The sequence below is a fragment of the Ailuropoda melanoleuca genome, chromosome 1, assembly GCF_002007445.2.
Source record: "Ailuropoda melanoleuca isolate Jingjing chromosome 1, ASM200744v2, whole genome shotgun sequence".
NCBI classification, from domain to species: domain Eukaryota; kingdom Metazoa; phylum Chordata; class Mammalia; order Carnivora; family Ursidae; genus Ailuropoda; species Ailuropoda melanoleuca.
The window spans coordinates 156,923,700-156,950,265 of NC_048218.1; the positions used below are offsets into that span (position 1 = coordinate 156,923,700).

The window sequence follows — 26,566 nt, forward strand, 5'->3', positions numbered from 1 at the left end:
CTTGTATATGACACCAAAAACACAGGCAGCAAAAGCAAAAATAAACAAGCTTTCCACAGGAAAGGAAACCATCAACAGAATGAAAAGGCAACTTACAGAACGGGAGAAAATATTTATGAACCATTTACCTTACTTATAAGGAGTTAATATCCAAAAAAAATATAAGAAACTCCTACAACTCAGGGGCAAACATAAATAAATAAATAACCTGATTAAAATGGGCAAAGGACTTGAATAACTATTTCTCCAAAGAAGACAATACAGATGGCTAACAGGTGTATGAAAAGATGCTCACTATTGCTAATTATCAGGGAAATACAAGTCAAAACAATGATACATCACCTCACAGCTGTTAGTGGACATTAAGAAAAAAACAAACAGAAGATAACAAGTGTTGGTGAGGATGTGGAGAAATTGGGGCCCCTGTGCACTGTTGGTGGGAATGCAAGATGGTGCAGCTGCTATGGAAAACAGTATGCAGGTTCCTCAAATATGAAAATGAAAACTACCATATGATCCACCAAACATACTTCCGGGTATATATCCAAAAGAGTTGAAATCTGGATCTTAAAGAGATATTAGTACTCCTGTATTCACTGCAATATTCAGTTCACAGTAGCCAAGAGGTGGAAACCACCTAAATATTCATCAACAGACAAAATGGATAGAGAAAATGTGGCATACATGTAATCAGGTATTGTTTAGCCATAAGAAACTATATCCTGTCATATACTACAGCACAGATTAACCTTAAGTAACTTATGCTAAGTGAAATGAGCCAGTTACGGAAGGACAAAGTCTGCCTGATTCCATCTATGCAAGTTATGTAAAGTCAACTCACAGAAAAGGTAAGCAGTAATGGTGGTCGCCAGGTGTCACGGGGTGGGAAAAATGGGAAGTTGCTCTTTAATGGGTATAAAATTTCAGTCAAGCAGGAAGAAAAGTTCTGGAGATTTGATGTACGATATTGTAGTCATAGTTAGTAATACTGTACATGACACTTAAACATTGTCATGAGAGTAGATCTCATGCTGTGTGTGTGTGTGGTTTTTTTTTTACCACAATTTAAAAAAAAATCTATGCCTTTAGGATGGATTTTCAAGGGGAAGGGTGGAAGGAATAAAGCAAGCTCAATGACTGAGAAATGTAGTCATGTGGTGAGGACAGTGGCATCATTAGAAAGGAGTAGACATCTTTTGTGACTGCATCCTTGGATAAAGGATGAGCCTAGGATCAAAAGGACAGTGTTTTTTTTTTTTTTTAAGATTTTATTTATTTATTCGACAGAGATAGAGACAGCCAGCGAGAGAGGGAACACAAGCAGGGGGAGTGGGAGAGGAAGAAGCAGGCTCATAGCGGAGGAGCCTGATGTGGGGCTCGATCCCATAACGCCGGGATCACGCCCTGAGCCGAAGGCAGACGCTTAATCGCTGTGCCACCCAGGCGCCCCAAAAGGACAGTGTTTTAAACACGGTGATACAATGGAGGTTTTAATCAACAGACACACAGAAGGAGACGAGACAAGGAATGTACAGAGTGAGATTGATTTTGTATGCTGTGCCTTCCTTCAGGAAGAGTGAAGTACCATGTTTATTATCTGGACTTGCACTTGCCCTGACAGCAGGACACTCAAGGGTTTCTCTCTCAGGCTGGTCCAGTTAGGGATCAATCACTGTCAAGATGGCAGAACTGGTGACGGCTATCTGAGAGTCTTCAGGGTGGGGTGCAAGTACATGAAAGGAAGAAAAGTAGGGACAAAAGGGATATGAAGTTCGGGGAATGCCCACAAATAATGGTGGGATTAAGAAAAAAAAAATCATGAACTTCTCCTGAGACTTTTTATATTCATTTTAAAATCCTCTACCAATTTATTTCTACTCCATATGCTTCCTCTGTCTAGCTTCACAATATGTATTATTGTAGTCGATTAACATTCAAAACTAGGTTGGATTCTTGTGACAGTAAATATGATATGGTTTGATTTGTAATTTTATATGACTTGGAACAGCTTTTTAGTTCTGACTGAGAGGGTAATTATCCAAACAACCAGAAGTGGCCGCAGTGCTAGGTAGATTGTGACATCAGCAAAGTTTGTTTCTAGGGTTGCCACTCACCATTTCCCTTTTTGTTGGTTTCTTTGATCCTAAATTTCGTCCTCTTCCAAATAAAACGTTGGTCTTAATAACGTGGAGAATCATTTAAAGAGATTTTCTCTACCTTTTGAGCTTTTCTCTTTTAATCTGCACGAACCTTCTTCCTACCTGTTAGGGCCTAAACCTGAGAGATTCCGCTTTTCTTTCCTCCCTCACACACAATTTAAATGTTACAGTTCTACATTCCCTTTTCTCAGAGGCCTGCTAGTCACTGATGCTAATGTGTCAAGTCTGTATTATTCACAGTAATTCACAATACGCTATTATTGGCGTAATGTATTCACTCCCAGATGGTATCTCCACTGGGGGCTTCGCTGCTTGCAACTAAAGTGGTGCTTTAATGGTGGACTGTTCAGATATCATGGCAGATGTAAGTCAAGCAGGTCGACGTTGGTATTATTTATTTTCACGAGTATTTTTTTGGTCCATATTTATCTAACCTCTGTCAACATAACATCAGAAATTAAAAGACTGTATTTTTGCATTTTTCTTACTTGAGATGATTAAAAAAAAAAAAAAGATTTGTTTATTTTAGAGTGCACACAAGTGCATGAATGGGAGGTGGGCAGAGGAAGAGGGAGTGAGAGAATCCCTGCAGATCTGACTGAGCGGGAGTTGGCTCACCTGGGGGTTCAATCTCTGGATGCCCAGATCATGACCTGAGCTGAAACCAAGAGTGGGTCGCTTAACCAACTCAGCCACCCAGGTGCCCCACTTGAGATGATTTTCAAAAGAAACTTTTACTTTTAAAGCAGTTAACTTCTTTTTATTCGACTTGCACTTGAGTTAATTAAATAGGTCTTTAAGTCAGTTTTTATGTAATCATGTTGCTGTGTAGGGCTCTAGGCATATGCTACAGCTGCTAGATGTTTCAATATTCCCATATGAAAAGTTGCATAAATAGTAAACCTGCTATTTTAGGATTACCTATAAGAAAACTAAAATTTTATTAAAAACATTATACCAGAACTCTGTTTTGTAGTAACACCATGAATGAAAATCCAGTACGAAGGAGAAAAAATATTTTATATTTAGTTAGGACTGAATCTGTTTGGTTCAAAATGATGAGTTAGATTTTGAACTTTTCTAGAGCCCAACTTTTCTAGAGTTTCAAATGAATAAAGATATTTATATAATTAAAATTCAGTTTATTATTAAAAACTGAATTAAAATGACAGTGAAAGAACAGCCTCAGGTGTGTGACTCTGCATTTTAAAGTGATACATTTAATGTTTATGCAAGAGTAAGAGGCTTTTTTTAAAAAAAAAATTTACTTTAAAAAGTGATTAGCACCTTTGCTGTACAGATCCTAAGTTTTTTTTTGTAACACTGCATAAAATTTGAAGTATTTTTTTTGCTTCACAATTTGACCTACTTAGAAAGTCCTGATAATTCCAATGTAATATATTCCCTCAGTTTTGTAAGCGCCTTTGGGTAATGTATTGGAGAGGCAAGTAATCTCATCAAGAAGCGTAATGGACCCTATCACATTTCAAGATAAATTTTTTTCTACTACTTCTGCTTCAAATTTAGTTCTGTGTTTAATGATACCACTCTCTACTGGCAAGGGTACTTTTCCAGTACTTTAACTCTCTTTGCATACAAATGGTGTTTTTGGTCTGCTTGCCATGGCAGATCTTTTCCTTGAAATTAGGTGACATAATTTGATTTTTTACAGTCGAAGGAAAAAAAGTGTTCATTTTGAGAGGTTTAGAGAAAGAAAGGTTGTCACTGAATAAAATGCATGGCTTGACACAATTTGGAAAATGGGTGGGTGCCAGCTCAAGACGGCAGGAGTAAACTACTTGGTTGAAAAATATGATTGGTGTGATGTAAAGGAAAGTCTGCAGGTTCAGTCATCGGGGCTCTGCGATGGAGAGGGAGGCTGCACAGGGAAAGCCCTCCCCACTCACCTTCACCTTAGCAAACACTTCTCCCCTGCTTGATTCCAGTGAGCCGCATATTTTAGTCATCGATGTTAAATTTTGAAGGCTTCTCAAGAGACTCTCTTGACAAGTAAGATATTCTTTATTATTTAGACTTTTGCCAACAAAATACTTTAGATCTCAAGAGATATTAAGTAACTTCCCAGGAACTCAGATATCACCACCCCAAAAGTCAAGTCTTCCTCCTCTTGGAGCTGTGTCTCGCCAGATGGAATGTCAAGGGTAAGGTCTGATTTTAACTGGTGGAAGGCATACTTCTGTAAGTATCAGATTTCCTTTGACTTACCAGTACTTTAATGAAAAAACACAGTGAACCAAAAGATGTTTTGAAAGAAGGTTGTGTAAGCCACTGCAAAAGAATGTGTAATGACATCTAAAATATTTTCTGTATGCTAAGTAGAAAAAAGATTATAAAGCTATGTGTTCATTATATGTGTTTTTTTAAAAAAAATCAAAATAAGACTAAGGCATACCATGAGAACAAACTTTTTCAGTTTGCACATATCTTTAACAAATATCTTAATAAATATAAATTTTAAAGTTCTTGTGCTATATTCAAAACAAACTATTCCAATTAAACAGGTAGGTTATATTAAAGCTAGGCACAGGCTAATCTGTGCTTGCTAGAAAAACAAATTCTTATGTATTTTGGAAGACAAATATGATTTCAGATATGTTATTGACAAAAAATTACTTTTAGGAGCAACTATCATTTTACTAATGTTTATGAAACTGCTGTTGAAAACTCAAATTATGGATTCTAGTTAATAAAGCAGCACTCACACAATTCTTCATGAACCATGCTGAGAAAAATACTGTCAAAAAAAGAAGTAGAGTTCAAGAAATTAATTTGTTTCTTTAAAACTGAAGTTAAGAAATGCAAACATATTTGTTCTTTAGGTGAAACCACTTTTTCTTGCACTGCAATTTTTAAAAAGAAAATGTTTATTGCATATGCATTTGGATGACCATATAATACTCATTTTGTGTGAAATTGCTTAAGAGAATATTCTTTCAAGTTAACTCATTCAGTTGAAACTTCCCAGCTTCTCGATATAAGTATCAGAATTACATTTTAAGGTAATAATATCGCGAGCTATTGTGTAAGTGATTTGAAGATATAATGTCTATATTTTCAGATGGAACTAGTTAATGGTAGTCAAAGTTGAATTTTATAGTAGAACACGAAGTTGTCTTTATTCTAACCTTACACTGAATGTAGTTACAGCAAAAACCAATCTAGACACAGATTGTTTTGCATACATTGATTTAATCCTCTATTTTATTCCAGAGACTTATTTAGTTTTCATTTAGTATCCCACTGGGAATAGTAAACAGCTTAATACTTTCTTTCTGTATTACTATCTAAGCATTTAAATATAGAAAGAGACCAAAACTGTGACTTCTGCTGTATTTGAATGTATGAATTTACATATGAATTTACATATAAAATGTACAACAATAAACATGTGTATAGAATGCATTGCCATATATCTTTACTTGTAACTTAATGCTACAGAGACAAAGAGATCAAAATAAATCTGCCCTCAAGTGAGGAGTGCCAGCCCCTACTCCTATTTCCCAAATAGATACTTATGTTTAGTAATGAGGGTGATTGAATGATACAGTGGGAAAAGGTCTGTCTTGTTATTTAGATGTTCTCAGATGGTAAGGTCTTAATATACTTGTGTTTCCCTGTTCCTTTTCAACTACCACAAAATACAGTATAAAAGAAAATGGATCGTGTATAAATCTTCTTAGTATTTTTTGCTTATATATTTGACAAAGTAATTCATTTAAATATTTGGTGACTCTGCTGCTTTTGAAACCATATGTATTGTCATATGTTTATCTAAAACACTCAGATATTGAAAACAGAGGTCTTACCATCAGTCGGAAATTTCCTTAAGTGGAAATTTCTCTTCTAACTTTTAAGAGCCCAAGTTGCAATTAAGTAGACAGTGTGCATGTGATTAATAATACTCCCCAGTCTGCTTGTTTGTTTACACTTTTGGGTCAGTGCTGCTGATTTTATGCACTTAATTGCCACTTGTGACGTATGCCCATGTGCACAGTTCTCTAATCATGGCTCCAGTGGGGACTCACTTGGCATATGTAGTTTTTATGCATCATTTCAGTCAGAAAATGAGAAAAAATTCAGATAATGATATTAAGTGTGTGATATGTTCGTTTTTGGTTAACTCATTGCTAATATGTGTGGTATGGTTGGAGTTGGGAGTCAGGACATCATGGAAAGGACATTGATCTTGGAGCCAGGAGGATTTGGGTTTTAACATGATATCACTAACTAGTGAGTGACATTTGCAAATTGACTACATTTCTGAGTCCTCATTTATGATGTCTACTTTGTAAGGTGGTAGTGAAGGTAAAATTAAGTAATTTATGTTCAAGTTGAACCTAACCTTCTAGAAGGCACAGACAGTGTCTGGTCTTTAGTAATGTACAGTGTTTGTGGCATAATGAGTGCTCAGGAATTACTTATTTGCATTAATTAAGGCACATAGAATACTGGTAGGTGTTCAACAAGTGTTAGTTCCATTCTCTTCTCTTTTTGGGGTTCTATATCTGGTTGATTAACTGGCTATGACTATTTAAGACTTTGGTTAAGTAACTTTTGTGAGGGATCCTAATTTCCCACATATATAATATTAAGTGTGATTTTTGTCAATTGGTCTTTAGTGCCTTTTCCTAAAAGCATATAATTTTACTGGATGCCATAGCATAAATTAGCCATTAAGAGATTGATGGTTTTTCATAGAAAGGGTAGAACACAAGCCCACGTACTTATTAAGAGTGTAGTAAATTCTTCCCCACTGTAACATAGTCAAGTAGGTAGCATAGTAAGCTGTCAAGTTTTTAGAGATGGCAACAGGTTAGTTATGGAATGAGAGCTTAAATTCTTTATGGTGAGAAGCATAGGGTTGGAGTCCATGGCAGAGATTGTTAATTGTCTACTAAAATCCATTCCCCCTTGTTCCATGGAAATAGAATTAGACATGAGCACATGGCTGACCAGATAGGCCCTGTAATTCTCAACCCCGTTTGAGGTAGGTGTGGCCATGTGACTAAGTTCTTATGAACAGAACATGAGTGATGGGTGTCACTTCTGGATCTGTGCTTTAAGACATTTATTTGTTACTCTATGTGTTCCTTCCCTCTCCTGCTGGCTGGAGCTTCAGATGGTTTTGATTCTGCTTCAACTATATAATTTCTAGGAAATGTCAGGGCAAGAGGAGAAAATAGTATTGGTCACTGAAGGAACTACTAATCTGGAAGGCTACTCAAGAGGGAAATAAATTTCTCTATTGTTTAAACCACTGTATTTTTTGGTTTCTTTGTTACTGCAGGTTAACTTAAACTCTGACTTATATGGAGTCCCATAGATTTTGGTTGATCTGAGCTCTGCCCATTGTGAGTAATGTGATCTGAGTCTCCAAGATTCAGTGCCCTCATGTGTTACACGATATTGTGGTGGTATTATGTAAGAGTTTAGAAGTTCAGTATTTAGGGGTGCCTGGTGGGCTCAGTCAGGAGAGCATGCGACTTTTGATCTCGGGGTTGTGAGTTCACTACACCTATGTGGGTTGTAGAGATACTTAAATAAGTAAGACTTTAAAAAAAACCAACAGCATTATAATATATCAGGCACTATGTTAAGTGTGTTCTGTCATTTAATGTTCATGACCAACTTATGAGCTAGGGATTATTATCTGGATTTTATGAATGGGAACTCTGAGGAAAGATGATTGCAAATTACTTTCCAAAGGTCTAGGGCTAGTAACGACACATTCAGGTGTTAAGCTTAGACTATTTGACTCCAGAGCTCACCATTATAAGCAGCACCAGGAAAATATTAAGCATTCAATAAATACTAACTGTGTTGTTAATTCATTTGGCAAGCACTAACTGAGCACCTCATATAGGTAAGATATGATGGATTATGCTGTGGAGACCCTCAGGCTGTCCTTTTCTTCAGATCTAAGAGGTTAATAGTCTAGAAGACGCATACATAGACAAATCATTACAATGTATATGCTGCATGAAGGTTGAAGAGGAGTAGATTTTCTGTGACAAAAAAAGGAAATACGGGGGTGCCTGGGTGGCTCAGTCTGTTAAGCATCTGCCTGCGTTTCAGGTCGTGATCCCAGGGTCCCAGGATCGAGTCTGCGTTGGATTTCCTGCTCGGCGGGGAGTCTGCCTCTCCCTCTCCCATTCCTCTTGCTGTGCTCACTCTCTCTCTCTCTCTCTGTCAAATTAATAAATGAAATCTTAAAAAAAAAAGGAAATACGGATCATTGAATCTTAGATTATTTACCATAAATCCATGGAATACATCACTTTCTACCCTGTTTATATTAAATTAATACTTAATAACTCCAGTACATATGTCAGTATCAATGGAGACAGAGTGGTAATCTGGTTTTACCTATCTAAGTCTTGTGACTTCCGCAGGAGGAATGCTCAAACAGAATGGAAGGGTGGGATCCTGAATGGAAGATGTGTCAGAATCAAGCATGCTGTCCAGGATATTCTTATATGTTCCCCACTCCTCCATATTCCCCCATTAGGAAATCTATCTTCATTAAACAGGGAATCTGACATGGTCCTCAGTTTTATTGAAATAAGGTAAAATACTTAAGAGCCTGAATTTCTAAATGATGTTTCTTGCTTATCTGCTTATTCTTTAAGGCAGGAGCACCTTTCCTGACCAGCCGCATTTGAGTAGCCCCTTCTCCCCCTGGCCATTCTCTTCTACTGAACTCTGTGTTTTTCTTTCATGGCCTCACCTTTTATAATTCTCATTTTATCTTTTTATCTTCTTTAATTTGTACCCTCATCTGTAAGAGCCACACAGCAAAAACCGTATTTTCCCTGCAGTGTGTACAGGTCTGCTATGGTAATGCCTGACAATAACAAGTGGTCAATAAACAATTGTTGAATAAGAAAATGGATGAATGAAAAAAAAAAGATAATAGATGAATGATGCTAGGTATGAGTAGAAGAGAAATGCATTTTCTTGGTTTCCTCTATGTTCTATACCAACCTTGAAAAATTAGGAAACTGGAAACATGTTTTGGAACAGTGGATTTCTGCTTAGAACCCAGAAAGCTAGATTCAAATTTGCTGGTGCTTTTACCTTCTTTCATTCTGCTAAACCGTATGTGTCCAAAGAACCATATCTAAATCCTAAGCTAAATAAAGTATGACTTCCCTTTTATCAGCAGGTTTTCTGGTTTGTAAGTCAGCAGAGAAGTAGTAATCAGTAGCCATTTGAATGACACAAAACTCTGTTCTATGGTTTTGGAAGATGCAAAGAAGGAAAGTTTCTGATCTCTAAGGTGAGTGCCTAGTAGATGAGAAGATAAGATATATACATAACACACCACATGATATAGAACAAATAATAAGTAAAGGCTGTAATCGTTTAAGGTTTCAGGAAAGGAAGCTGGCACAATGAGCTGGGCTGATCAGGAAAACTTGGAGTAGGGGTGAAAGGGGGGCTTTCTGGATCTTGAGAGACTATTAGAACAAGGGAGGTAACTTGAAACAAGGTGACTAGGCTGAAACAACATGGAATATTATAGCTTGAGTTCATCCCCACCCCAAGCAGGCCCCAAGGCAAGGATTCAAATTTAAGTCATTTGGAACCGGTCCAGGAAACTCTAATAGGGGAAATGGGAAAGAGAGTGGAAGACAGTGGGGGTGGCAGTGTGTATGGCGGAAGATATCAAGTAAGTTACTATGCTGGATAACTAAAGCTTAATTCTACTAGGAACTGAGGGAAAGAATGTACAACACGCACATCAGAAATATTCTATCCAGGAGAGGGAGGTGAGATTTTTATATGCCAACTCTTGCCTCTAGCCATTAGTTGAGGGCTACCGGGCAGGACTGGGCATGTGGGGGGTTGTTCTCAGCACTTCTGGCCACCAGAAAAGAAATACAGGGGCTGGCAGTTAGAAATCCAAGTCTGGTCAGGGCATTCTGCAGTGGTAAAGGCAAGTAGAAATGGAGGATCTGTCAATAGCATCTGCTACAGCATGTTATGAGAAGCAAACCTTAGTGAGGCAGTTTTAGACATGCTCCAAAACTGCATTTACGTGGTTCTGAAGTTGTAGCCTTTGTAAGAAAATAAAAGCAGTAAGATACGTTTAACTAACATTGAGTAATTTAGGGGGTCTTTGAAATTGACCAGTAGATTCTGAAGCCTTTCATACACAGCTCTGGGGCCTCCTCACCTACCAGTTATTGATGCCACTGCCGAATATTTTTCTTTCTTTCTTTTTTTTTTTTTTTAAAGATTTTATTTATTTATTCGACAGAGATAGACACAGCCAGTGAGAGAGGGAACACAAGCAGGGGGAGTGGGGGAGGAAGAAGCAGACTCATAGCGGAGGAGCCTGACATGGGACTCGATCCCATAACGCCGGGATCATGCCCTGAGCCAAAGGCAGACGCTTAAACGCTGTGCCACCCAGGCGCCCCCGAATATTTTTCTTAAACACCTTTTCATCAAGGCACTTCCCTACTCATGATTCTTGGATGGATACCAGTGCTGGCAGGATTAACTCCTGCCAGTCTAAACCAGACTTTATTTTTTTTTTTTTAAGATTTTATTTATGTATTCGACAGAGATAGAGACAGCTAGTGAGAAGAGGGAACACAAGCAGGGGGAGTGGGAGAGGAAGAAGCAGGCTCATAGCGGAAGAGCCTGATGTGGGGCTCGATCCTACAACGCCAGGATCACACCCTGAGCCGAAGGCAGACGCTTAACCGCTGTGCCACCCAGGCGCCCCTAAACCAGACTTTAATTCAAGACTTTCACAATCTTTTCAGCTGTTTATTTGGTTTCATCAATATTTTTAAAAATATGAATCCTTCTCTCCAACCAGATTGTTCACTCACTCTGCTCTTCTTGGCTCCTGTTATTCTGGACACGTGAAACATGTCTCCACTTAAGTTTTTCCCGTTCTATGTGTCTACTTCAGGAGTCCTCTTATGCAACTGTCTCTTTATGGCCATTTGAACCAGCAGTGACCTCACGCCTTGTCCTCACAGCACAGTTCACATTGTGACATGTCCGGCATTAATTAGTTGCGTTGTGATTTCTCACTTTTATTATTAAGCTTGTTGTGTGCTTATGTCTTGGCTCCCCAGCTAGATTGTGCACTCTTTGAGAGAGGCAGTGAGACCACCTGTCTTGAAGCCATACTTCCTGGATTCACCTGTTTATGAGTTTTGTGTCCATGGGCGAGTAATTGATGCCTCAGCCTGCATGGACATTTACACTGATCAGTCCAAGACTACAAAAGGAATGCACATAAATGAGACTTATACCTGATTCACTATAGAAAAGGTTCTTGATACAACAATCACGTAGAACATTGACTTTTGTGAAAGTAATGGTAATTGTTTAGGGTCATTTTTTTTTTTTAAAGTCAGAGCTCTTGTTATCCCATGCCATTTTCTCAAAGTAAGTGCTTAGCTGTGCTTGGATTCTAAAAACCATTTCTCACCTTATAAAACTGTAACAGTCAAAATCATAGTGGTATTTTCAAAACAGTAATCCCATACAGAGAAGGAATGTGTATCATTTACTAATACTAAAGATCATTGTGTGAAAAGAAAGCTATGCATCTGTGATTCTCCACCTGGCCAGATGTACTTTCTAGAAAATTAAAATACTTGAAGTCATGCAAAAAGTACAAGTAGAGAAATATTTCTGAAGCTGGCAAAAATATGTAAATGTTACAAATAAGATAGTCTCTGTTAAAAGTTATCCCATGATTTTGAAGAATGATAAAAAAAAAACTTTATGCAAAAGCAATTTCCTCAATTTAAGTAAGATTTTCAGCACTTTGCTTTGGCTTACATTTATATTCCCACTAGTTCAAACATTTTAACAGCATTGTGAACCAATTTTGATTGTTCAAGACTTCTTAATTCCTATAATGAACTTGGTTCTGGCAATCTAGATTACTTAGAATGTAAACTTTGTAAAACCAAGGCTACATAGAACACTTTCAACATCAAAGAGGAAAAAGTTTCACTATTTTAACCCTGTTTCATTCATAGTCATGTAGGTTTGTTTGACCAGGTACAAGAAAATAAATTTTTTCTTATGAGAATAAAGTTCAACATTGGTCTGTAGTTACTTAACCTTTGGAGAGTTCACAGCAAACAGTAATGTTTGCTACAAATATACCATACTTCCTTTTAAAGTAATATGTGACCTGCATTTAAGACATCAGAGTGAATTTTAAATTCCTTAAAGGTGTAAAAGTTTTAGTAGCATCTGTAGATAATTGGAGATATTCTACTTTATGGGTGAAAATGTTAGGTGGGTCTGACCTGGAAAGAATGTTCTATTAGTGCTTTTTGTGTGCTAGATTTATAACAAACAGTAGAGAATATATAAACCCAGAATGTAAGTTTTGTATATTATTGATATGAAAAGTCTCTAGGCATTATTTTCCCTTTTATTCATACTGTCTCCCAGTTTAAACTCAAATTGTGGGGATTAATCTGAGTTTTTATAGATGAATATGAAGACAGGAAAATTGAGTCCATCAGTTGCCTTCTTAGTGCCATATCTTAAGTCTACTTTATAAGACAGGTTTTACCTGTGTGGGCAGATGTAGGAACTGAGGCCCAGAAACATCAGGAATCTTTTACCACGTCACATCGATGAGGAGAAGAGAATTGCCACTAACTCCAGATCCCAAGGTCCTTATGCTTGTTAAGGTCTCTACATCTATCATATCATTCATATTTTATTGCAAAATTGTAGGTTTACTGAGACTGAGCAGAATTATTTGTAAAGCTGGGGTTTTATGCTATTTGGGAAGAATTGAAGTATGTCATTTCTAGAACAATGAAATGTTCAGCCCTTTATGCAGTATTCAGTTTTCTCTACCTAGTGTACATTTTTCCTTGGTTTAAACACCCATTTCCTTCAAGGTCTTTCTAACAAGACTGCAGATTTCCCAAAAAAATATATTGTGTCAGTGACAGTTTATTCACCTTACTTACATAGTTCGAGGAACTGCTTGTTTAAATTTAGATACTGTTTCTGATGAAATGTTTTGACAAAGTAATACCAGCTTGATACTATTTAAAATATTTTGACAGATGGGAAAATTGTTTCAGTCTGAGTTGAGCAATACTTTAAGCAGTATTTTACCAGTCAGAAAAAAATTGGGAAAGGTAGCCTCACTGTTCCTGAAAATAACATCCTTCCATTGTCCTTGAGAATAGAAAGGCCTCCATTCAGTCATAGATTACAATATGTGTGCCACGTATGTTAAGAATTCACACAATTAAAACAAGAGGGAACATTTGGGGATTATTTCCAAACAGGGAACATTTATTGTTCTGTAAGCAAACAGGACCTAAAGAACTTTTAGGAAAAAAAAATTTTATAGCACCTTCTCATGCCCTAGTGAGTATGTTCTCAATTAATGATGCTAACCTCACTAGGATTTAAAAACTGTTTTGTTGAAAAAAAATCCTCCAATCCAAATACATTTACGTCTTGAATTTTTTAGGATGCTATTGTAATAAAAGTATTTCTTAAAACTTCCAAATTAGTTGCCAAGGAGTAAAATATAGGTGATCCTTGTTTTAGTTATATTAAGCAAACATGTTGGAGAGATGGTAAGGCAGCGGTTCTCCAAGTGCTGTCCCTGGACCAGGATCATCAGCATCACCTGGAAAACTTGTAAGAAATACACATTCTTAGGCTTCACCCTGGCCTTCTGAATCAGACAGCCATCTGGGTCCATCCGGGATGGCTGATCATCAAGCCTTTCTGGTCATTCTGATGCATGCTGTAGTTTGATAGCTACTGAGATAGAGGCTTTCAAGTGGTCTCACAGAGCTCCTTTAATTCTGCCACCTGGAGGGAGAAGGAATTAGTGGGGAATGATCAGGAAAAGTTTCCCAGGCTCCCCTCACGACTTTGACAACCAGGAGAAGCTTGCTTTTCTTTTTCACATTTTGTAAGTTTTTATATTGGGTTCTGCCACTAAGCACAGTTTTGAAAACCACTGGGCTACATCTTGCTTTGGAGGAGAATGTTTGCTGGCCCAGAAAGTCTTCTCAGGGTGACAGGATCTCTTATTGTGTCTATATCATTCTAGACATGGGGTCTTGAAATTGGGTTTGGTCAGTAAAAAAGAATTGGTCTGTGTCTCGGCAATAACTTCATGCTCACCAGGCTCCCAAGGAGCATATGTATGAATCAGAATGGCACCTTTATTTTTCAAATTACGATGAGAAGCATAAAAATAAAACTTATATGGTACTCATGTTAACCCCTCCCATGTATTTTCACTGCACACAAGTTAACATTTAAAGTTACAGGGATCTCTGTCCAGTGACTAGATATAGTCCCCTACCTTCTGCACATTGCTGCAGTTGAGATGTAGAAGTAATAATGGATTGTTCCTTTGCAAACGTAGAATCCGAAGAATGAGAAGTTGATATTTTCTCCAGGTCGTTACAAACCTTTAAGAATCCCCTACACACACACACACACACACACACACACACACACACACTTTATTTTCACCAGATTGTTGAAGTCCCCAAAAGTCAAATTCAAACTTACTATATTTTTTCATTCCATGTTCTATTTTTTAAAATTTCCAAGTGATCATTCACAATTATTTCTAGATGGATTTTAATATCATTAATTAAATTTTAATAAGATTTGTATTTTTATATAATTTTTTTTGCTGCCATCAGTTATACATTGATTTCACTTGTTTACCTCTGAGTTCTGCATATGAAGATGATGATGATGATGATAAAAATAGGTTACTCTTGTTGTAATAAAGATTACGAGGGCATCCTTAACGTGCTTACTAAGTGCTAGGCAGTGTACTAAGTGCTTGGTACTTATTAATACATTTTTTTCCTCATAGTTAACTATAACAGACTTTTAAGCTTTTGAACATGACCCCCAATGAAAAATTGAGACACATGACACATATACCCCCAGTCTCTATGTTATATGTGAATGGAAAAATATTTATCAACTTACACTGTTTTAAAAACTCCTGTTTTCTTTCTTATTCTATGCCATTTTTTTCTCTCATTTAATTAAAGAAATGTCAGTTGTGACTGAGCAAATTGATTTTAATACTCATACTAATGGATTGCAACCTGAAGAATGCTAAGTTGTGCTTTCAGATTAGGTAGTATTATTAGCCATAATTTACAGAGAAGGAAATAGCCATACAGAGGTTATGTGAGTTGCCTGTTTACCAGTAAGTGTCAAACTCAGGGTTCAAACTTGGGCAGTCTGTCTTCAAAGTCCTCACTTGTAAGACTACGCTCTGTCTTGTCTACTCAGTACCTTCCGACTGCAGTGCTGTCAGAGAGGGATGTACCAGATGGGGAATTTTTCTCTCAAATATGGGGACAGTATAGTGTCTGTCTCAGAATTTCTTTATAGAAGGGTTTAGAAACAAAGGGCTAGGGACTGGCTTTGGAGATGCCTTTTCAATGCAGGTACCTTTTCTACTTAATGCATGCGTGTTCTGGAAAGTTTTTTAAAGAGATTGATGAAGATTAATACAGAAGGGAAATGACTTTTGTCACTCAACTACCTTCCTTATGCTACCACGGGAAATTTATTTGAAACAATCCAAGGAACAGTAGGTGGAAAATATGTTTATCCAAAGTTAAAACAGTCTTTGTTATGTGGAGCTTCCTGGTGAATGAGCAAAAAATGAAATGGAAACCATTGGAATAATGTAGGCCTTTTTGTCCTGACTCCTTGTGAGGCATATAGTGCCCCACAGATGTGAAGGACTGCTCACTTGACTGAATATTTTTGAATACAGATAATCCTTTCATCAGTGCCATTAAGTATCATTTTATGTAGGAGATATACAGGTACAAAATTCAAAGAGAAAAGCCACAGTTGGAGAAGTTTTTATTTCTCCCCGTTTTCCTTGATTGCTCCTCTCCTCACTGTAGAATCTATCACTGCTCCCTGTTTCTTGTGTTGTCCTGGAGAATGCCATGCTCTGTGTGTGTGTGTGTGTGTGTGTGTGTGTGTGTGTGTGTGCGCGCGCGCGCGCGCACGCGCGGATGCGTACACACACGATGTGTTAAATATTAGCATAACACGTTTCCTGTGCCTTGTTTTTTATTCCCCTTACTGTACTTCTTGGAGTTTCATATATACAGGCCTCTCTGCTTTTCTTTTTGACAGCTACATAGTATTTCATTGTATGGACTTTCTAAAATTTACTTAACAGGTCTTTTGTTAACAGATGCTAATGAACAGATGTTAGGTACTTTCTAATCTTTTGCAAGCCTTATTCTTTCACATGTAAATTGCCCATAGGGCTCTGTGTCCTCTGTGGGGTCCCTTATTCTTCATAGAAGCTTCATAGCCCTCTGGGTCTTCAGCAAGGACTGATAAAGATCAGACTGTTGAATTAGGTCAGTTTGTGTCAGGAAGTTGCTTGATCTCAATTTTCTTGGATGTCTATTTTTAGCTTCTGAGCGGTAATCATGGTAAGAAATCTTTGTTTTGCACTGGGCAATCTTCTCTGGGAAGATTAAAGTGGTCCCCTTAAAAGAGTTCCAGAAACACAATTTACTGACAGTTTAGGGGTTGATTAGGACCGGTGAATGTTTATTTCTAGAAGGACAAAATGTTTGGGCTCTGAAAGTTTTATCTGCTTTATTCTCCACAGCCATTAAAACTTTTTCAGATTTATTTTCCTGTAATTCATGGAGATTTGGAAAATTATATGGAAGGTATGTATTTTCTTAAATGCATAGTTGCTTATTTCCCTTTCCTGTTTTTTGAAGACGATTCTAGGAACTGTTAGTTCAGTTTTACAATGAAAACATTTCTTCATTATCTGCATTTTCTGTCATCCCTGCATTTTAAGAATGTTTTAACCAATTTCAGGGACAAATATTTAATACTAGTGAGTGGTAATTATAGGACAAATAGATCTGCAAGGCAATCAAGTGGAAAGTTGGTAGTAATGTGGGGATAAGTGATTTGGTCTATCCTGTGTTTTTTCTGACTCCATTATGTCCACACTAACTCAGAGATAATAAAACTGGTGCTCTGTAGCAAATAATCTAAAGGAAACAATGCTGCAAATTCTTTGAGAAGTGATTTTAGCATTTAATATTTTTCTGTCAGAAGATTTATGACCTGACATAGAGAATTATTAAGGCACAGATCCAAATATGTAGTTCATTTCCTCTTGCTCAGTATTTAGTAAAGATGTGGAACACTCTAACTAGATATTGGCTAGCCAGATTTAGGATTCAAGATTTGATATCCTTGTCACCATGTGTGAACTTGGGAATATTTGGATTTTAATATATGTAAATGCTTTTATAATGTGTGATGAGTTAGGTGACAAATTATTACACGTTATCAATTTAATTTAAAATGCTGCTCTTAAATATTTTTTAAATCTCTGGAATAATAACATACTCTTAATGAGCTTTAGCAAGTTTCTGCTTTTTTTTTTGTTGCTAAGTTGTGTGGCCTCTACTATACATAATATACTGCCTCAATTTATCCTTTTGTGCTAGGGATTTTATGTTAAATTTTAAAATAATCAAAAATCCAAGTCAGTTTTCAATCATATTCACTCTAAAAATTTTATTTAGAGACATGTGATACATTTTTGGAGGAGTGTCAGGGATCTATATTGGTTCATTTGAATCTATAATTTGGTTATATATAAAATTAAAGTTAATTTAAGTGGACAGAATCAATACCCTTTTGAATTTAATTAGATGGCCAGCATCCAAGCAAGAGATTATTCTTTTTAGTATCCTCCTATCCTCTCTTCTTACAGGGTGAAATAATTCCTTTGCCAAAGTATGTTGGACAGTTCCCTGGTGACAGGTTCTATAGAAACTCATGGCAGTACTGTTTCCAATGTGAGAGCTCTAGAGGGGAGGAAAATGTGGGCAAGGAAGCCCTTGTATTCTGGAGATAGTTGTATGTCTGCCCTATCTTCACATCACAGTCCAGCCAAGGGAAACAATGTCCCATTTGCAGTGGATCTGCAGTGACAGTTTCTAAACCCAGCTTGTAAAACATGAAGGTATTTCTTTCAGGCTGAAGCATTCCAGGACAGAAAGACAGGAATAGTGGGGAAATAAATTATAAATTAGACTGGACTTGCAGTTTGAGGATCCTACTATTTATAGTTATGTTTGATATGGGATGCCTGGAAATGTGGCAGTAAATTGAAGCTGAGGTTTTATTTCAGGTAATAACTTTCTTTTTTATCTCTGTTGGAGCATCAGTAAAGCAACCTAAAGGAGTTTTAGAAGGGCTGTATAGTATAACCTTCATCGGTCTTTATGTTCAATGTCATAAACACATTTTTATGCTATTGAAGAATAAGTTTTTTACAGTGTTTTAAGAAGGTGATTTGACTCTAGCTCCATGAAACAATTGGGTTGAGTTGTTATGCTTGTTACTATAGAAATTATTCAATGTGTCAATGCATTTTTAGCAATAAATTTAAAATAAGTTTAGGAATATTTAAGTTAAATAAATATATTTCTAATTTTGTGGCTGTTTTGTTAAAAATAAATGAAGTCTAAAATTTGTGTTCTGTAATTCACATTTTTATTTTTCATGTTGTATTATTACAGATAAATATGTGTTCAGCCACTTGCTTCTACAGGGAAGGCAGAGTGGGGATGTGAGGAAACTTAAGAAGTCTTTGTCCTCAGTGGTTCTCAGCAGTCTGGTCGAGAAAAACCTGGCAAAAGTACATGACATAATTAAGTAACAATAACCACATAAAGGTTGTGACCTTATTGTGGGTGTCATACAGAGTATGAAAACAAGGCATTTGTCTAAACCCCAAGGTTAAAGGGAATGGATTCCTTTTGATAAGCTCACAAAGAGGAGACCAAAATTTTTTGTTCTGCTTCATTTACTTTTTAAAAAATGAACATTTATTGAGCACTTACTAGATGCCAGGCACTGTTCAATTTCTATATATGTGAATTCCTTTAATCGTTGGCATCTTAGAAGACAGTTACTATTGTTCCTATTCCCTTGGTCTGAAGTAACTGGGGCAAAGCGTGATTCATTAGTTGCTCAATGTCTCAGAGCTCGTAATTGAGGGACCTGGATTAGGAAAACAGGCAGCAGTACTTCGCAATCGACACTCTTAACCTCTGTGCTTTAAACTCTCTCATTTTCCTTCCTATTAGTAAACACCTCTGTGCTTTAAACCTAAATACATGTGCATTTTGCCCCAGTAAAATACAGGCCTTAAGCTAGGATCAGACACTTGACATTTACATTTATTTCTGTAGAAAATGAGGATATGTCCTTTTGATGCAAATGTTCATAGCACTACATAACTTAATGATTGCATTAATCCCCTTTGGTGAGGTGGGGAAGTTTCTAGGAGGATAGCACCCTAACTTTAGGAAGTTGAGAGCTGCTTATTTATGCAGATGCGTGTTTCCTCTGCCTGGGAAAATCCTTATGATGACATGTCACAGATCACAAGAGATTTAATCACAGCTTCGGGTGTCCACACACCAAAGATGGACCTTTAGAGGCTGGGTGGATGTATCTTTGTCCTTGCTCAGTGCTCCTTTTTGTTTATACTGGCAGATCTCAAATTTTATGGTGCATGAGAATCAGCTGGAAGACATGTAAAATAAAGCAGATTGCTGGTCCCAGCCCTGGGGTTTTTGGTTTAGTGGGTTTGGGGAGAGGCCTGAGAATTAGCTTTTCTGAGAATTACCCATTGAAGGTGATATTGCTAGTCTGGAAACCATACTTTGAGAACCACTTATTCATAATAAAAGTGTAACTGAAAGGAGTTTAAGTGTCCCCTCCCCTTCCTTCCCTTTGCTTTTAAAAAGGCCAGGGCTCACTCCTTAAATGCCCATCCTTTTTTTATAAAGATTAGAAAATCTGGTAAATAGCTTTCTTGGACACTGGAAAAACTCCACTAAGGCTATTTATAATACAATAATCACTGATAAGATACAGCACTTTTAGTAATAATTGACTACAATTTGGGGTGCTTACTACATTGCCAAGCAACTCACTCGGCCCACTTGCCTATATTATCATATATAATAAAACAACAGGGATAGGGATTGGTGCTATTGTTATCTTCATTTTGTATTAGGAAATTAAAGTTTAGGAAACCACATGCCTTGCTCAAGATTGTGTATACAACACACGGTAGTGCTAAAATTCAAACCTAAATAACAGGTGAATTCCAAAAGCTTTGCTTTTGATCACTGTGTTTTTAAAAATCTGTAGTGATGAGCCAAATTTTAGTTAGACTTTAAAGTTTTAGCACAAAGTGTCCTTCATTTTCATTTCTCCTTTTATATAAGTTCTTAAGCATCCTAAAATAAGCAGGGGAGAAAAATTGCATGACCACAGATTTTTAAAAGGAAACGCATAAATGTAAATTGCTGCTTGGAATATGACTGTTTTTTGTGTAGTGGCCCTCTTCAAATTTCAAGGATTAAAGTATTAATGTTAAGAAAATAAATTCTTGTGGATCGCTTGCCCCTATACCTATTTACAAGGATTTCAAGAAGTAATTGTTAAACAGTTTTGGATCATAGACTTTTTTGAAAAATCAGTTGAAGATCATGAACCTTATCATGAGAAAGGTGCACTAAACTTTGTGTACCATACAACACCTATCTGTGGGCTCTGAATGAAGACATTCTGCTTTAAGACAACACAGCAGAGAGAAACAAACAGGGCTTTTGTTGAATCTCTCCCTTCCTGTTTATGTAACCTTCAGAAAAGTTTTTACCAAGTCTTGTTTCTTCACCCACTAAGTGGTAATGATGAAAAGAAAAATATCTGGCTAGTAGGGTCGTTCTGAGAATTAAATTAAAAAACAAATACAAATCTCCTAGCTTGATAACTGCTATACCAGTGTTTCTTAAACTGTAAAGTGCCTATGAGTCACCTAGGGATCTTGTTAAAATGCAGACACTGATTCAGTAGGTCTGGGGTGATCTTTCTTGTGTTTAAAAAAAAAAACTTTTTTTTTTTGAGATTTCGCATTTCTAACAAGCTCTTGGGTGATGCTTCTGCTGCTGCTGCTTGCTCAGGGGCCACGGTGAACAGCAGGGAGCTACACAGTGTGTATAGAAGACATGTTTCTATTATTAAGGACTCTGAAGCATCCTATTAACAGAATATTTTCATTGATAACTTCGTACACAGTTGGGGGTTATCTGCCAAAATATGCCCGTGAATACACATGTATTAAGAAGTATGGCATTCACAATCGTCTTATTGGGAGGTAATACATTATGTACTGGTTTGTGCCGCACTGTACCCCCGAAAATCAATATTGAGGCCTCTTTGGAATAAGATTCTATTAAAAATATTACCCATTTAAAAATATTCCTGTGTGTGTAATAGCGAATGAAAGATGTGATCTGGTAACTGTTTACTTCTGACAGCCAGAGTTAACTAGAGCAATAATAGTTCATGAATTTCTGATTCTTCTAAGAAGTAACTTTGTTATCTTCTCTTTAGAGCATTGCTCTTTATACACTTTGAGTAAGGGATTGCTGATAAAGTATGCTGGACTTCTGTCTGGTAAACTTGAATCTTACAGTAGATTTTTGGGGACATGAGAAGAAATGTATATGAATATCTGGTCACTTCTAATGTTGACAAAAATGGTAGAGTCTTACTTACATGTATTTTTCCCAAACATGGATTGAGTGACTGATTCCAGTTTGTGCCTGATGACACACTATCTTGGTGCTGAATCTGTTCTCTCCAATAACTATTGAATCAACTGCTGCTTAAAAGTAATGGTGAGACCAGTGAAAAGCTTGTGGAAACCTGTGGAATTGTTGTTAAGGCTGATAGAACCTCCTACTTTGGGGAGAATTGATGGTGTAAGACCCCATTCTGTGTTTCATCTCTTTTTGTTACACTAGTTTTGTGTTGGTGAGATTTCTTCCTCTATTTTATCATCCCCTCTTGCACAAGTGGCCCAGTATAAAAACCCTTTAAAATGGTTGGTTCTATTGAGAAGTTTTCCTGTAGAAGTGGAAATGGGGAGAGAAGTCTGCCCTGTCTGAGCTCCAGAAGATATCATGGTCATCAGGAGGAGCCCTGACTAATCATATATTTTCTGATGACACATGCTTGCTGTTGCGACAGCATAAAAGTAGAGAGGAAAAGGAACACATCGCAGCCAGCTTCATCCCAATGTCCTGGCCTCTGAGGGAGGTCTCAGGATGGACTTGTTTTCTGCATACACCTGCTGGAGATGCCGGCGGCAGCTGTTGGATTAGAGCCTTTCATGAAATGAGGGAGAATTACAAAAGGACTATAGCTCAGGTCTAGAGATTAACTGAAAGATTACAATTTGTGTGTTGTCAGCCAAGAGAAAACGCTAAATAAATGTCTAACTTTTTTTACAGAGGAAATGTTTTTCCTCAAGCCCACATACTCGATCAGCATCCATACCTCCTATTTGCCATTTTCAGTAACAAATGGAATGCAGATGGCATTTATTGCAGTGGGTTCTCTCTTCAGACAGCGTAACAGATGAGTAACTTTGGTGATTGCCAGAGTCACCTGTGGAGATGATGAAAATATTTAGACTTCTTAATTCCTAGCTCATTTATCAAAAAGGAAATATATGGAGGATGGGGTGAGGTGCCAAGGCCTGAGCATCTGAATTTTTAAACTCCTCTAGAATTGGGTCCATTTACCTTGGATTAGCAGGTTATTGATAATGAGAGATTCTTCTTGAGTGATGAAGGAATTGAAATACTGTAGACAAGGGACCTTGGTTTCAAAGAGACTTGGGCTCATAGTTTGGTTCTGTCCCTTGCTGCTAGTATGAAATCTCTTTTCCTCTGTTTCCTTATTTGGTAGGTGGGGATAAAACTACCTGTATCTTACGGTGGTTAAGAAGATAAAATGTAAAAATATATGCCTTAGTGCTGTGCTCAGTACGTAATAGATTTCTGCTACTCAAAGTCTGGATCAGGTCAGCAGCATTCAGCAGCATTGACATCACACAGGAAGACGCTAGAAATGCAGACTCTCAGGCCCCTCCCAGACCTCCTCACCCATATTGGTGGCAGGGAGGAGATTCGTCCCTCCATAAAAGTATGACAAGTGCTGGTATAGAGAAACATTAAATGTTTGTTAGCCGAGTAGTGTTTGTCATGATTGTTGTTTGCTTTACAGTTCTAAGCCAATAACTTTAAACACACCCGATGGTTGAAACAAAAACATTTTATGGTATTTAGTTTTTGGTACTTTCTCTTTATTATTTGCTGCTAACAAGAGTGGTTTCTGTGGCTGGTGCAGATTAGTTTGGGGTTCAGTAAAACTTTCAAAATTGCCTCTCAGATCTTAAAATAGATTTTACTTATCTCTTTTTTTATGTTTATGCATTTAAACAAACTCTAAAGCCAAAGAAACAGTTTAAAAGTAGACACAGTGTATTTACAAATACAGGCTCATCTAGCCACCAATAAAATGGAAACTTGTGAATGCTTTAAGAAAATTGCCAGCCAGATTTAAAAAAAAAAAACAGATCAAATAAAATATTTGGAAACTATCCTATTTGTTGATACCCATAAATTTAAAAATAAGTCTAACAAATCTGGTTTTCTCACAAAGCCTAAATTTTATGAGTTCCCATAATTATTGCAATGAGAAATCACCATTGTAAACACTGTGCTAAATTTAATTTCTTTATTTGACTTTTACAACTCACCAATATATTGCTTATAATTTAGCTCCAGCAAAAATACACAAGACTAAATTTACAAGGTACCTCTACTGTGTTCCTCAAAAAAGATTTTAGTCACCCAATTTTGAAAAAGAGGTAAAGATGTATTTGCCATCTAGAGCAAGGCCTAAATACAATTGAAACCATTATTTAAGGTTTTGAAAAGTTTCCTTGCAATTTAAAATAGCAGCCTTGCCATTAACAGCAGGCAATCACAACATTGCCCCAACATTTTGATTTGCTTTTCTTGGAGCCCAAACTGAATGAGAAACGTAATGTTCTTTTTCAGATATACAATCTCTTTTAATTAGTGCGGCAGGTTTTTATTGTTGTTGACTGACTCTTAGTTCCAAATTTTATAATCTTAATAACCTGTGATGGTGGGAACAAAAGATTTTCTCTCACTCTGCAGACCAAGTGCTTTGAGCACTTGCCGCTCCCATAACAGCCCGGCTTTCAACAAGCTCATCAGCATATCTGTGGGAGAAAAGACAGGAGGACATTCAACTGCATTGAGGTGCCCAGTGATCCTCAAGGATGCTTATAGTAACAGCCTAATAAATTCTTTCAACAAGTTTGAGGCTATTAAGAGATCTGTGAAGATCTTTCAAATCAACTTTGAGCATTTTTCTTCCCTGGCCCATATTATCTGTTTATGTGAGTAATTTGGGCTGATCAGATAGTTGATTATATTCTTTATCTTCATCTCCTTGATGTGCTCCGTGGTTGATCTCTCATTAGATCCACTAGTGAATGCTTCCATGGGACTTGGAAATCTGTCTTTAACTTTCAGCTAAAGGAGGAACTGTGCTGTTAATGGTATGAGCTCTTATTTTTTAGGACAGTTATAATGACTGAGTGTATAAAATCCTCTGCACTGACTCTCCTGTCCAACCCTGAAAGATGAGTCACGGTCGGATGGGTGGCTCTTGAAAGTATCCCTTGTTGTCAATCATGTTAACTAATCACCAGCAAAGAACTCTTGAATTTGACAAACTTGGGATTTACTCTTAACAAATGCCACTAACCTGTGGCACTTGGGGGAACTGTCACTCTTTCAGCTGACTCATTTTTTATTCATTGTTCTCTGGTACACGGGGAGGAAGGGAGCTCTGTTTTGGTAGACATAATTTCATCCCTCAGTGAAATTCTGAGTGTGCAGGTAAGTCTGACATCTGCTCTTCCTTTCACTTTGTTTCTCTCTTTGGACCCTCACACTGTTGTAGGGGTTGTGGAAGGAGCCTTGGGCTGGGGGGTAAACTCTGATTTTTGTTCCCTGCTTTATGTATGGCTAGCAGTGAGAGCTCAAGGAGTCCCATAGCCTCCTTGGAGGAACTTCCCAATTGTCCATTTTCCAGCATATTTACCTAAGTCATGCTTGGGAAGAGGAAAGAGCAGAAATAATTAGCATTGACTATGCAAATGTTTATCTTAGGCTGAACCATATGCAATGGGAATTTTTGTAAGTCAGGCAATTTTATATGGTTCAAACTAATAGATCCTACTATCCACACTTTAGGTCTAAGAACGTTCTACAGATTTCTTATGAGATTTTCTTACTGTTATAGTCAGATCTGACTTGAGTCTAAACAGTGGAGCAGACCAACATCGTTCTTTGTATCTTCAACTATTTTTTTTTTCCTGTCTCCTCCCTTTCTTTATTCTCTTTCCTTTCTGGTTAAATCCAGGCCTTCAGAACCTTCATGATCTTCTCATGCTTTCCTTTCATCACCAGTCCTCCTACCTCATTCATCTTCTTACCTATCTTAAATGTTTTGAACATTTACATTCCATGTGCGATGTGAGGTAAAAGACAGCAAATGAAGAAGAGCTCAGAATTGATGATAAACACAAGAACAGGCCACATTAAATAGGGGTGATGCCTTAATGTTGCTAAGGATCATTCCATTTTAACCACAGAATTATTTTGTAAACTTTAAAAAAAAAAGTGTGTGTGTGTGAGACTGTGGAATGGTAGGAATAATAAAATTAAATTGTAAAGTGGTTGCTTCATTTGGATTAGAGAGCACTATTGAAATGGTATGTACTGGTGAGTTTTGGAAAGTTAGTCCTTTTGAGAGTAACTCTATATACTCTGTCTTGTTTAAGGTTCACATTCCTGTCTGATTTTAGGTAGCACATGAACAATTGCCTTATTAACTTCTCTTTTCCCAACTAAGCCAAGTTCCAATCAACGTGTTCACCTTGATGCACAATAGAACCACATAAATGTTATCCATTTCTTTTAACTTGGAGAGCTGTAACTTTGAATATTTCATTTGGAATTTATATAAAAGCAAGGCAAAATTGAAGTATTTCTGCTTTCCATTATGTATTAGCCTCAATTTCAAAAGATACTTAACGTTTCAAACTAGCTAAATTTATTTTACTCTTCTTTTAGGTGAGAATTTCTTTAAGATTTCTAGAGGAAGAAATGTATAGCTTCCACCTCCCTAAGCCTCCAAGATCCTTTCCCTTTTATTTAAAACATTTTCTGACAGTGACATGTAGAAAAATCTCATCTGTAGGTAAAGCTAACATTAAAATCATCCCTTCTTTTTGGTAGATTTAACAGCATCAGACACTGCTCATCTATAAGGTTATGGCATAATCAGAAAATTATTTGTTCTAGTTTCATGCTTCAGGATTTGAACGTGAACAA

The 26,566-nt window shown here is 37.0% G+C and overlaps 1 protein-coding gene across 13 annotated transcripts in view; it reads left to right on the top strand.

The window, feature by feature from the left end:
- HDAC9 (histone deacetylase 9) overlaps nt 1–26,566 on the top strand; it is a 974,909-nt gene that overhangs the window by 190,416 nt on the left and 757,927 nt on the right. For 2 of the 13 annotated variants that reach the window (XM_034668845.1, XM_034668895.1), the window contains exon 2: nt 16,837–16,900. The exons of the other annotated variants lie outside the window; for them this stretch is intronic. In XM_034668845.1, coding sequence (XP_034524736.1) covers nt 16,837–16,900 — 64 coding nt within the window. The remainder of the gene's footprint in view (nt 1–16,836; nt 16,901–26,566) is intronic. 13 annotated transcript variants of the gene reach the window in all.